Source organism: Jaculus jaculus, chromosome 9 (assembly GCF_020740685.1).
Source record: "Jaculus jaculus isolate mJacJac1 chromosome 9, mJacJac1.mat.Y.cur, whole genome shotgun sequence".
In the NCBI taxonomy this organism is placed as follows: Eukaryota; Metazoa; Chordata; class Mammalia; order Rodentia; family Dipodidae; genus Jaculus; species Jaculus jaculus.
In genome coordinates, this window is record NC_059110.1 from 37,708,428 (window position 1) to 37,722,002 (window position 13,575).

The 13,575-nt window shown below is 45.5% G+C and overlaps 1 protein-coding gene across 11 annotated transcripts in view; it reads left to right on the forward strand.

The window, feature by feature from the left end:
• The first annotated feature begins 217 nt into the window (after positions 1–217).
• The window catches only part of Ptprk (protein tyrosine phosphatase receptor type K), a 566,086-nt gene continuing 552,728 nt past the window's right edge, over positions 218–13,575 (forward strand). For 10 of the 11 annotated variants that reach the window (XM_045159856.1, XM_045159858.1, XM_045159860.1 and 7 more), the window contains exon 1: positions 866–1,130. In XM_045159856.1, coding sequence (XP_045015791.1) covers positions 995–1,130 — 136 coding nt within the window. In that variant the 5' untranslated portion in view covers positions 866–994. Of the gene's footprint in view, positions 349–865; positions 1,131–13,575 lie in introns of those variants that run through there. The other variant, XM_045159865.1, reaches the window with a different exon arrangement.

The window sequence follows — 13,575 nt, forward strand, 5'->3', positions numbered from 1 at the left end:
GTTCCTTCCGAGGGATTATGCACTCTTCTCATTGTCAGGGTAAAGGTCCTTTTGTTACACACTTATTTCTTCAATAGATATAAGAGTAAAAAAAAACAAAAAAAAAAACAAAAAAAAAAACAACAACCAACACCCCCCGCCCCCAAGAAATTCTAGGTACTCCGCCATACCATGCAAAGGGAGCGCACCCAGGCGGTTCACAAGCCAAGTCTGGGATGCGGAGAGTAAATTCAAATACTCCGCACCTGACAAACAAACCGGGGGGTGGGGGTGGTGGCAGAGACCACACCGGAAAGTTACCGAACACTGATTTGGGCCCAAGTTCAAGGGCTTCTCGGACCAGGCCCAGTAAGTTTGCCGCGGGGGCGGGGCGTGTCATTGCGGTGGGAATCAGGAACCGGGAATTTTCCCCGCGCCGCGGCGTTGGCTCAGCGCGTTTTCTGCACTCAGCTCCTTGCAAGCGGCGGGCGCTCGGGTGGGACGAGCACCTCGGGGGCCGGCGGGCGCCTGCTGCGCCCCGCCGCGCTCGGCCTCCGGGACTCGGAGCGGCTCCCCTGGCCGCGCCGGCCGCTCTTTGGCGCTCGCGGGCGAACAAAGGCGGCGGCGCGGGGCGCGGGGCGCGGGGCGCGCGGCCGGCCAGGCGCGTAGCTCGCGGGCCGGCGGCGGCGGCGGCGGCGGCGGCAGGAACCCGCCTTCCCGAGCCGGCCCGAGCCGCGGGGCGACGTCAGCGCAGGCTCCGCCCCCCGCGCGTCCCGCCCCTCGGAGCAAAGTAACTCGCGGCCCACCGGAGCCGCGGCGGCCGGGCATGGAGAGCGGCGGCGGCGGCGCGGGAGGCGGCGGCGGGCAGCCGGCGGCGCGGGAGGCGCTTTCGCCCGCGAGGTAGTTGGGCGAGCGTGGCGGAAGCAGAAAGTGCTGGCGGTGGCCGTGGCGGCCCCGCGGACCCCGGCCGCGTGGATTTCCCCGCGACTCCCCCCACCAGCCCCCGAGGCTCTTTATGGAGCTGCTCGAAACTTCTCCCAAACTCGGCATGGACGCGGCGGCGGCGGCGGCGGCGCTGCGGGCTCTGGTGGCGCTCGCGCTCCTGTCCCCGTGGCCTCTCCCGGGCGCGGCCCACGGCCAGTTCTCCGCAGGTGAGGGCGCGGGGCGCGGGGCGCGGGGCAACGTTCGCAGTTCGGCGCGCTTCCCCAGCCCCTGGCTCAGGATGGTGGCTCCTCGCCGGGGCCAGGGATCGGTGGTGGGGGGTAAAGGAGGTAGTGCCCGATTTGGGGGCGGTATCGGCCTGGAGGAAGGGTTTCCTCGGAGTTCGTCCCGGGGGCACGCGGGGCCCGGGCTGGACGCCACCGGGGCGCACAGGTAACTTTCACGTGCGCGAGCCATTGTTTTCCGCGGCCAGCTCGGCGCGCAGGTGGCCTCGGCGGCGCCGCGGTGGGCACCCCGCGCTTTTCTCTCGGTCCCCAAATAGCTAGGACTCCGGAGCTCGTCTCCTCCGCGTGCTTCCCGCCCCGGTGGTGCCGACGTCCCCGGGAGGAGGTGACCGAGCCCGGCGCCCCGGGCCAGCTGCCGTCGGCCGGGCAGGACGCGGGCTGCTGTCCCGCTGACGTCCCCGCTCGCGGCGAGGACGCTGCCCGGGGCCGCTGCCCGCGCGGGGCCGGGGCCAGGGCCGGGCGAGGCTGGGGAAGGCGGCTCCGAGGCTGCGGCGGGGCCGTTCCGGGGCCGACCCGCGCGTCGGCGGAAGCCGGCTCCTGGCGGGAGATGGGCTGCGACGGACGCTGCCCGCTCCGAGCGTCCCGGCCGGCCGGAGACGCGCGGCCGCCGCGCAGCTCTTCCTCCGGGCGAGCCGAGGCGGCTCCCGAAGCGTGAGCTCGGTCCTCCAGCCCCGGCCCGGCGCGGACACCCTCCCGGGCTCGGGCTGCTTCGGCCCGTCTCCCCTCGGAGGCTATGAAGTTTAGCCTGGTGGACGCGGGGGCGCGGGCTCCCGCGGGGCTTGTCAACTTTGCGGGCGGGCGGGCGCCTCTGCTGCCCGGTGCCCCTGGCACGCCGAGGTGGCCGAAGGGTGATGGAGACGCCGGGGACGCGACCGCCACGCTGCTGGGTGACCGGCGAGGATGCGAAGACAGAACTTACTTCGAGTACTGGACAGTGTCTGTGGTTTGCGGAGACGCGCGGTGTCCAGGAAATAGACTCGCATTGGTTTTCGGAGGACTTTTTTGTTTGCTTTTCACCGCTCTTCTCCCTTTAAGCCCTCTACGAAAGGAGGTAGATCCCAGACCCAGGTGGTGGTGGTGGGGGTGCCGAGACGACGGCGGGGCTGCTTGCTGTTTCTGGAAAGCCCCTGCGTCTAGGTGGTGTGTGCTGGGGGCGGCAGCGCCCCGCCACGAGTGACCCGCGGTGTGATGTCCTCTCTGGGTTCAGCGTTACCGGGTGCATCTCTGACATACAGTGCTGTAGTATTGGAGCCTTGCTTGGTGTAACTCATTATATGCAGGCGAGTTGGAGAGAGTATTGATTTCCACAGTGTCACTGCACGGAGAGCCTAGCTTGAAGAGACATGTAGTTTGTTAATTGAAAGTTTGAACTCTACTAGTTGCATGATTAAAGTTACATGTATTCAGGAGTTGCAGCTATTAGTGACTCAACAGCTGATGGATGTATTTTCAATATTGGAGAAACGTTCCCTTTCCTCCCTCCCTCCCTCCCTCCCTCCCTCCTTCCCTCTCTCTCTCTCTCTCTCTCTCTTGTTTTTCGAGGTCGGGTCTCACTCTAACCCAGGCTGACCTGGAATTCACTATGTAGTCTCAAGGTGGCCTTGAACGCGCGGCGATCCTCCTATCTCTCCCTCCCAGTGCTGGGATGGCTTCCCTTTTCTCTTTCTTAAAAAATGTTTTTTATTCTTCCATGAACAAGTAACTACTGTATTTCCTCCAGTACATTCTGGAGTTTATATATCTGAAATGAGCAACTGTGTTCTTAGATGTGGAGGTCTAGGTGGTTTACCTGAGTATTTCCGACTTTCCTTTAGCAACACAGCATAACATTTGACTTTATATTTAGTTAATAGAATATGCAGTTCAAATATACTTCTCACAGGATTGTATGTCAACATTTTCCTATTCAGGACACACACTGTGTGTGTGTATTCCACATATTTATTTATTTATTCCACAAATGAATGTCTTTTATATGCCTAGTTTAAAGTTAGATTGTAGACCTATCAGTTTTTCCTTCAGAGATTAAAACTTTGTTTCTGGCTGTCATAAATCATTTAGCATTGTACTGAATGTCTATGGCTGATTTGTTAAAAGTCATAGGTTGGAGTGAATTTGAGGTTGGAGGTGTATACTTGTTTCTTTTTTCTTATGCTCTCCTAAATGATGAACTTTTGGAGAAATTTATGATTTGGAGAAATGATTATATTTTACAATTAAAAATCATGTTTCAAATTTTAAAGTAACTCATTCTGTCAAAAAAAAGTTTACTCATACTAAGGTCACTTCATCACTTTTGGTCATTATTGTGTAGCTTCTAATGTAGCAAGCTTAAAAATCAAGACAATGTACTTGGATATTTGATATGTCAAATACATACTCAATCTCATTTTTTTTAAATCACACATTAACACTTTATCTTTTGGAGTTAAAGGGAGAACTGCTCCACGGGGAACCTGTTTAAAGCCTGGACTTTGTATTCATCTCAGCTTTCATTTACAGAAAATACCCTTGTGTCATTCTGTATTTTATGTGGGCAAGTGGGATAGAGGGGCACAGAGAGGCACTACCATGTTTTTACTGGGTGGCATAGCTTTTTCCTTTGGGATCTTCATGGAAGTACACTGTAGAACTCATATGCCTGAAAAGAACCAGTCACTGATGGGACAATTGGCTTGGAAACTCAGCTTTCTCAACTGTAAAATGGGGATAATGATAGCTGGCCTTTCCATCTAGTTTTTATGAGGCTCAAGTGAAGTGATTCATGTGAAGGTGCACTGTCAATTGTAAAGCACTCTGCAGCTATCTGGGGTGTAATCATCATAAATTAAAGCAGCTGAAGTGCTTTCGTTTTAGCATTTTAGCGTCTATTGCTCCTGAACTTTCAGAACTCTCTTCCTTGAGTGTGGGCTGTCCAGGATTGGTGCGTGTGCGTTATGTGTGCGTGCGTGTGTTTCAGTCCGCCTTCATCCATTTTCACCATTGTTAAACGTAAACATTCTAGATTGGTCTGGACTAGAACTTTATGAGCACAGTGTAAGACATTATCCTTGAAACTTTTTTTAAACTTGTATGTGTCAAATCTGTGGAAGAGTTACTATGACTATTCCTACTATCCTACCTACAGGCAAACAATATCTTTAATCTTTTTAAAGCCGTGTTTTCATCTCAGTGCTGAGAATCGCATGCAGCTTTAGATGCAGTCTTAACAGTGGCCTAGAGAGGGACTGTTGCCTCTCTGGTGTGATGTGAGCCTGAAAATGCTTCTCAGCATCCTGCTTTGGATGTGGTTCATGGCATGTCACCTGGCCATCCCTGAGGACCTTGCCACTTTCCTTGTGTCTGACATCTGTTGTCTCCAGTATAAAATTAACTTCTCTTACACTTATTATGTACCGTGAAGATATGTTGGAGCCAGGCTGTGTCAAGGCTTCCACAAGTATCCTTTGGTGCATCAGTGCATTAAAATTCCAAATTCTAATCAGTATTAGTGTTTTGTCCTTGGACAATTCCAGGATTGTTTCCCCATTATATCTGAGTTTTCTAGATGGCGAGGAGTCATTTTGTGTTTGAGCTGCCCAGACTGGAAGAGGCAGGTTTGGCTGCTGTGTGGCTATTGGCATGTGTGTTGCTGACAGCTCTTCTCTTTGTGTTCATCAATGTGAATCTGAAAAACAAATCCACCTCTCTACCACTCTGTGTTCCACACTTCCTCCCACACCTCTTGCGTCTACTAAGCCCTACACACGCACATACAAAGCCATAGCCTTTTTGTTTCCACCATGTGCGCTGGATATGTGTTTATAAACTGGAAATATGACCAATACACTGCCCAAATCTAATGCCAAACCGCCCACATGCGAGACAATCTCATATGTCTTAGAAATGATGTTTAGTACCTATTTTATAGCATTAAATATTTAAATTCTCATGATATAATAAAAAGAGTGTGTTGGCTCCTATGAATGTTTTTGAAGTGCACTGGAGTAGCTCTGCCCGTGGCATTTAGTCAGCATAGGTCATGCTAAGTATGGATCCATTGGCACTGGTCCCATTTCCCCTACTAGCTCATCACAGAGGACAGGAAGAGGAGTTCTGGAAGACTGAGAGCAGGAAATGTGAGAGAGTTTACATATTGTTCTTACAGACAAAACAAAGACCACTGTGTGTGTGTGTGTGTGTGTGTGTGTGTGTGTGTGAGAGAGAGAGAGAGAGAGAGAGAGAGAGAGAGAGAGAGAGAGAGATATTGAGAGAAAGAGGGCGACAGAAAAAGGGGAGGGACGACATGGGGAGAAAGAGATCATGTGCTTAATTTTCAGAAGAGGAGAAAAAAGTACTACTTTTGACTTGATTTTTAGCATTTGCTTTTGCCTTTGTCCACACAGATTCATTCCTTATTCTGTCAGTGTAAAAATTTCCCTCTGTGGATTCCTCTCAGCCTTTGCCCTTTGATCGTCTGTATCTGCTCTGTGTTCCTTTATCAAATGGTGCTTCTCTGCCTAAAAAGGTTGTAATTGCTTTTGAACATGACTTGTTTGTTCATTGGCATTCATGCTGTCATAGTTACTGAAATTTGTACAAAACATACCAAGTCACCTCATATCTTACAATAGTATTTGATTACAAAATTATGAATAATACATCAATCAGGCCACGTTTTATTTTATTTGAAGCCAAAAGCAAACTTGCATATCCATGGAATAATCTTTTAATGTTACAGAATGTTTGTTTGGTGTGCATATCTATCTTTGAACAAGAGATTTGATGTTACATTTTGTAAAAAAGGATAGAAAATTTGAGTGCCATGCTTTCAGGTAAGTGAGATAGGTTACACATGACTGTGCTCTGGAAAACTTTTAGAAAGTTACTACTTGTGAATATTTATAGTAGCAAGCCCAAGTTAGATAGCTTGCAAATATCAAACTGCAGCTCAGTGAAAATATGTTTATGGAAATAACTCTTAGAAGAACCATAATTGCACTGAAGATGTGTTTTATGTAGATTCTGTTATGAGAGGTGTGTTTATATCTCTTTTGAATTCTTATGAGAATTCTTTGAATTTATAGTTACTATTTTGGCAAAAAGGCGGAATTTCATAATTTAAAAACAGTTTTGTGAGGTGCTTCAGATTTTTGAACTTCTGGGAAAACACGAGTCCTGGATGTGAGGACTATATTGATCTTGACCTGGAACACTGCCATTTCCCCACTTAACTCCGCTTGAGGTTTTTTTTTGGCATTCTGCTCTGTCTGTTGATAATCCAGAAAAATTACAAGTGGCTTATTTTGTCACAATTGTTTTAGGGACAAATTAAATGGTCTTAAATAAAATAGTTCTTGTTTCCACTTGATGATGGAATTGTAGAGTGCTAGCTGAGTTTTCTGCAGGTATCACTGTAGGAATTGTTCAATAGTGTATACTTGAGTTACAGTTTGCATTCTTTTCTGGGAAAGCCGTAAGTATGTATATCCTAAGGTTCAGGTTAGGAAGAGGATAAGGATGGAAAGTCCATACTTGGGCTGGGGATATGGTTCAGGGGGTGAAAGCACTGGCTGCTCAAGCATGAAGACCTGAATTCAGTTCCCAACCCGCACGCCTGTCAAAGCTGCAAGTGGCCATGAATACCTGTAACTCTGTGCTGGGGTGGGGGGGTAGGAGGATACCTGGAGCTCCCGGTCAGCCAGTCTTAGCTACAAGGCAGTGCAAGTTCTAGGTTCAGTGGAAGACCCTGTCTCATGGAAATAAGGCTGAAAAGTGATAGAGGAGGACTCTGTGACCTCTATACCCTGTGTGTACACCCCCAGAAAGGGAAATAAAAAATCCCTACGTGTTTGTTTCTTTTTTCTTTTTGGTGGTGCATGCATTATTTTTTCTCAATTTTTATTAACATCTTCCATGATTATAAAGAATACCCCGTGGTAATACCTTCCCTCCCCCCACCTACTTGTTTTCTTTTATTGAAAATACATCACCCTTTTACCCCACACTATTTCTTAGATGGAGAAACTGAAATGGAAAATAAGTGAACTTTTTGGTTTGTATTTTGGTGTTCTTCCTGTCCTATCCTATCCTAGACTTCTTAATGAGAAAATAACAAATCTTCCTCCAGATTGTTATCTATTTATATAAACCTTCCCAGGGCACCCTGCTCCTGAGCCGGCTGCTTCTTCTAGACCTTGTCCAAGGCAGCTGCTGTTCCAGCCACAGAAATTCTCCTAGTCTTAGTTGGACAGTGAGGTGGTCTAGCAGCTGCTGACGTGGCAGCCTGGTCACAGCTACTTGGTGGAATTTGCCTTAGGTCATTCAGCAAAGTCCAGAGCAGAGAGACTTTCTGGGGTCTTTACCACCCAGCCAAGACTTGATGGCAGATTGCCTTGCTACAAGGTGCCCTACGATTATTTTTGAAAATTGTTTAGATTTAATAAATGAAGTTTTTAGTTTGTTATTTTTTGTATGTGTGTATATGCATGTGTGTATGTGTATGGTGGGGGTGCTGTTCTTGGCTAGGAGTAGGCACACATACATGTAACCCCAGTGTTGAGGAAAGGTGGGAAGAAGTTGATGTTAGATGTCTCCGTCACTTGCTCTCCACCTTATTTTTTATTTTTTATTTTTTATTTTTTGTTTTTTTGAGGTCGGGTCTCACTCTAGCCCAGGCTGACCTGGAATTTACTATGGAGTCTCAGGGTGGCCTCGAACTCACAGCAGTCCTCCTACCTGTGTTTGCCAAGTGCTGGGATTAAAGGCGTGCGCCATCATGCCCGACTTTTCCACCTTAATTTTTTTTTTTTTTTTTGGTTTTTTGAGGTAAGGTCTCACTCTGGTCCAGGCTGACCTGGAATTAACTCTGTAGTCTCAGGGTGGCCTTGAACTCATGGCGATCCTCCTACCTCTGCCTCCCAAGTGCTGGGATTAAAGGCGTGCCTCACCACGCCGGCTTTTCCACCTTAATTTTTGAGACAAGGTCTCACACAACCTAGAGCTCACTGATTCAGCAAGAGTAGCTTGCCAGCAAGTCTTAGGGAGCCTCCTGTCTCTGCCTCCCCAGCACTGTGAATACAGGCATGGGCCACCCACCCTGCCTCTATGGGGATGCTGGGAGTCCAAACTCAGGGGCTCACGTTTTATACAGCAAGTACAGAACCAATCTGTCCAGCTCTGTGCCCTAGGATTTTGCCCATTGAGCATTTCCCCAGCCCTGGGTCCTAGGATTAGCTGCTTGAATGGTGTACCACTATAGCCTGGGAATGTATGTTGGTCTCGGTTTGAGCTAATAAAATCCCAGACCTCCTGAATGTGAATCTCAATTTCAATAAAATCCTCTGGTGATTTGCTAGAACATTTTAATTTTGAGAAACAATGCCTCAGGATAAATTCATCTTAAAAAGATTGTCACTTGCACTGAATTGTAGACTTGAAAGACTATTGTGCAAGGATTAATTATAACTTAAAAATACAAAAAACTTCCCTGGACATAAAGTTCTTATCAGTGTTGCATAGTGGTGCATGCCTTTAGTCCCAGCACTCTGGAGGCTGAAATGGGAGGATTGTCTTGAATTGGAGGCGAGCCTGGGGTAATAGAGTGAGTTCTGGTCAGCCTAGGTTAGAGTGAGCTCATGCCTTGAACCAAAACAAAAATTGAAATGAAATACTTATTTATTTGATTATAATTTAATATCTCTGATACATCAAAACAATTATCACACAGGGCCTTTTTTTAAAAAAGGATAACTCAGATAATTTTTGAAAAATAAGTAAAAATAAGGCCAAGTCCTTTTGGTTAAGTGTTTATCTTATATGAGAATATTTAGAGGTAATTATGTAAGGAACCATTATGCTACATGTAAGTCTTTTTTTTTTGTTTGTTTTTTTGAGGTAGGGTCTCACTGTAGCCCAGGCTGACCTGCATACATATAGTCTCAGGGCAGCCTTGAATTCATGATGATCCTCCCACCTCTGCCTCCCAAGTGCTGGGATTGAAGGTGTGAGCCACCACACCCAGCTTTTTTTTTTTTTTTTTTGTTTCAGGGTAGGGTCTCACTCTAAACTAGGCTGACCTGGAATTTGCTATGTAGTGTCAGGTTGGCCTCAAGCTCACAGCGATCCTCCTAGCTCTGCCTCCAGAATTCTAGGCATGTACCACCTCACCTGGCATTTTACTGTCGTTTTCTTTCAAGTGTAATTTCACATCTTTGTAATAACAAGCTCATTTATAGACAGTCAAATTTAATGAATGGGAGTTAGTAGGGAGAATGCATTAAATTTTAACAGGTATTCTTTTTTATCTTTTCTGCTCATATTTAAGAACAGAGATCGTCAGTTTTCTTAAGAGAAAAATCATGATGTGATAGACAGTGATTATTCATGTCACAACACAATTTTGTTTTCATTTTGCTTGCTTTAGCATTCTTTTAGAAAATAAATTTTCCCAGAAGACCTAATTGCCTTCTTCTTAATGAGCCTGGTTTTTTTTTTTTTTTGTTATTCATTTACTATTCCAAATGTGTCTACTTGTGCTGGCTGTTTCAACAGTGAAGTTCTTGATTAAATCACAAGTGGTGTATTTGTTTTTGCCACTCACTAGTGATTCAGAAAACAGTGGCATAATGACATGGTTAGAGCAGAGGCTAACGAAAGGCAAGAAGTATAAATGAATGTTAACTCATAATAGTTGGTGATATGATATTAGGTGATATTGGGAGCTAGTTATTAGAGATGTGTTCTTGGTACTGTAAATAAAAATAAACAGCTTATATTAACTAAAATATGAAAAAGATAGCTGCTTAATTGGAAATTGATAAGAATTTCATATTTTCTTCAACACATTGGGGTTTATGAAAGGCTTAATTAGAAAAAATATCATGGATGAAGGAAAATCTCTGAAAGCTTTTCCTATATCTCAAAGAGGTTTGGAGTTTGAAAGTTCTGATCAAGTACTTTTTCTAATTTGACTCCAAGCTTATTAACTATACTTTTTTTTTTTTTTTTTGATGTAGGGTCTCACTCTAGCCCAGGCTGACCTGGAATTCACTATGTCATCTCAGGGTGGCCTCCAACTCTCCGTGATCCTCATACCTCTGACTTCCCGAGTGCTGGGATTAAAGGCGTGCACCACCACGCCTGGCTTTAACTTTTATTCTTGTTTGCCATGATCAGGAACATTTATGCTCTCGCATGCTGGTATGAAAAGATTTCTCAAAAGCAAATACCAAAACAAAAAGTTGCTACTTACTGAGGGTCTCTAACTTCTCAGGACATCTGATCAATGTTTTACCTGTGATCCCAGTTTTCGGGAGGCTGTGGTAGGAGGATTGCCATGAGTTCCAAGCCACCCTGAGCTACATAGTACATGCCAGCCTGGACTAGAATGAGCACCTGCCTCAAAAAACCAAACCGAACCAAAAAACAAAAAACTGCCAACAAAACAATACAACACAACAAAACAACAACAAAAACTCTTTACAATAATACTTTCTGATTGGAATCTTAGCTGTTGAGCAGACAGGCTTAGAGAAGGTAAGAAATAACTTGCCCCATGTAGCCTCATAAGAAGTGGGTGATTATAGATTTGTTGTTGAATGTATCCACATATGTGTAGTGTTAAGATACTCCTTTGGTTGTAGATTAGCAGAAAATGCTGCCTAGCTGAGTGACAATAAAGAATCTGTTGTCTCTTCACTGACAACTGAACAGGGAGCTTGAGTTAGAAGCTCATGTAGTTCCATGGGGGTTTGATCTTTCTCTGCTCAAATTAGCTCTGAGTGTTCTTACAGTTTTTGTCCCTACAAACAAGCAGGATGTTCCTAGCAGCTCCCATCCCCCAAGGTCCCAGGATCATGAATTTACCTGAAGGTTGCATCCAACAAGGCCTCAAGGGTTGCTGTGGCTGCACCCAGTGGATCTGGTGTCTTATCTACTAAACTGGTTCTGTGTTTAGCCTAGATCGCTGACCTAGGTTATGTGATTCCCAAACAATTAGTTGTCCGTCCACAACTAGGGAAACAGGTTTGGAAATGCAACTACAATGTGTACATGTGATAAAATTAAACTGGACTTCATGAGTAAAATAAAGAACAGTGGACTCCTGGAGTTCATAATCCTTCTGACAGGAAGAAAGGAAACAGGGAAAAAACTGGGATCAGAGGGTAACACCGGAACATGAGGGTCTAAGCCTTAGTTGCTAAAGGGCCTATGTAGGAACAGGATAGGAAAGATGCAGGTTTTCTGTGCATTACAGATCAGGTAGGCATTTGTAGTTTAGGGGGTTGTTACTCTGTTTTTCTCTAAGCCCTGCTTTAAAGCCTGGGATTAATAATTTTGATAATGTTAATTCTTGGTAAATTCAACGTGAATGGATGTTCTCTTTTGCTATAGTTTGCCCAGAGCCTTGTATCTTGGAAGAACATGAGCTTAAACTCATGATTTTAGTATAAGTCAGGCTGTTGCAGCAAACAGTTCATTTACCTGGCATAGCTGGCAGTTTACTAGATAATAACATCTTCTATCACTATTTTGGTTTGTATCCAGAAATTTTAAAGCAGTGTTTACAAATACAAACCTACTTTAATGATGGCAATTATTTAGTGATCTAGAGTGATAGTAATATGTGCATGAATGAAAAAGACAATCTTATACAACTGTTTGCTTTGTAGGTATCTTGAGAGCATTTATTTATTCATACTTACATATGTTACATATGTTCATTCTTAATAGAGCATAAACATGTCAGCTAAGCCATGGTAAATGACTCTGCTTGACACTGTGAAATCAAGCCTGCTAACTCTACTCTATAGGAACTAAAGATGTGGACCACATAAGGTAAAGGTGAACTTGTGTAATTTTGAACTTCTCACTTCTGCTAGCTAACTAGAATGTGTACCTGAGCAGTATGGGAAATTAGCATGAGCTGCCAGAAGAAATCTTTGAGGCATTAAGTAAATTGTAAAATGTAGGAAGTGTCGGCTAGCTTGCTTAGCTACTTGTTTTAGTGAGAGATACCCGCATCTTGTAGACAAGTGCAGGTGCTGGTGGTCTACAACTGGGGTTGACTGAGGACCATGGTGTTAGGCGGGACCGTGCTCAGAACAAAGGACCTAACAAGATGGCCATGCCTTCAATAACCTTATCACCCACATTCCTGAGCATGATAGGGACCAGCAGTTCCAAGACTCCCCTGCTGGCCAATGGCTGCCCCCCCTTCCTAGTTGGAACCTTATAAGGAGCCCTCTGCTTTCTTCCATCCTTGAAATAGTTACTTTCCTTAGCCTGCCTTTGGTTTGTGGCTAGCATGTCATCTCCCATCCCCCCCAACCCCGCTTTAAAAGACCTGCACCTTAGGTCCCAGATGAGACTTCTCTGGCCTCACATCTTGGGACCAGTGAACCTCACCTGAGAACTGTGCCAATAAACCTGAACTACCTTTATTGAGCTGGTCTGATCTGGTTCCTCATGTTGGTCAAGCCTTTCACATGGCAGTGCCATTTCAGGCACAGATGCATAATAGACCTCTATGGCCAGAGCAGGTGGTCTGGTATACAGAGATGAAAATGGTGGTAGTGGGGGATGTTTATTGACGTCATCCTGCTACCTTCTGCCATGGGGCCTATTCTAACACACTTTTTTTTTATTGTCACTGAGAATGCATTAAGTTGCTATTTTCTTCCCTATGTATTGTGTGCTATTTCTACAACTCTTCGTGTCTCCTTTGTTTATATTAATATTAGTTGTGGAAACTATGACTGTGAGTGATAAAGCCATAATTTGGTTTAAGAACCTGGCTGGCTGGCCGTGGTGGTGCACACCTTTAATTCCAGCACTTGGGAGGTATTGGCAGGAGGATTGCCAAGAGTTCGAGGCCACCCTGAGACTACATAGTGAATTCCAGATCAAGTCAGAGTGAGACCCTATCTCGAAAAACAAAACAAAACAAACAAACAAAAAAGAACCTGGCTGGATTATGAAGCAAACTTTTTTTTTAAACCACTTTATCTCAATTTATATTTAAATACTTAGGAGGGACTATATGAGGAGAAGAGGCTGTCAGAGACCTGTGTGGCAGAGAGTGTCAGGCTTTGGAGATCTGTGTAGAAGACTGTTTTGGGGCTCAGAGTACCAGGCTTGTAGCAGGAGGAGCTGGGCTCAAGTCTGAGCACTGCCATATTCTGAGACCCGTCATAAGTTCTTTCTGCTTGAAAATTCATTTCCTCACAATGGAGAATGATTTTAATGTCATCTCTAGTTACTCAAGCAGGTAGTTTTAAAGATAAAATGAGTATGTGAAGATTCTTATATAATTGTAAACTAACATAAGGTATGTTAGTTTCATTAGAGATAAAAACTTCAATGATAGATTGTTGAAGGCATAAAAAGA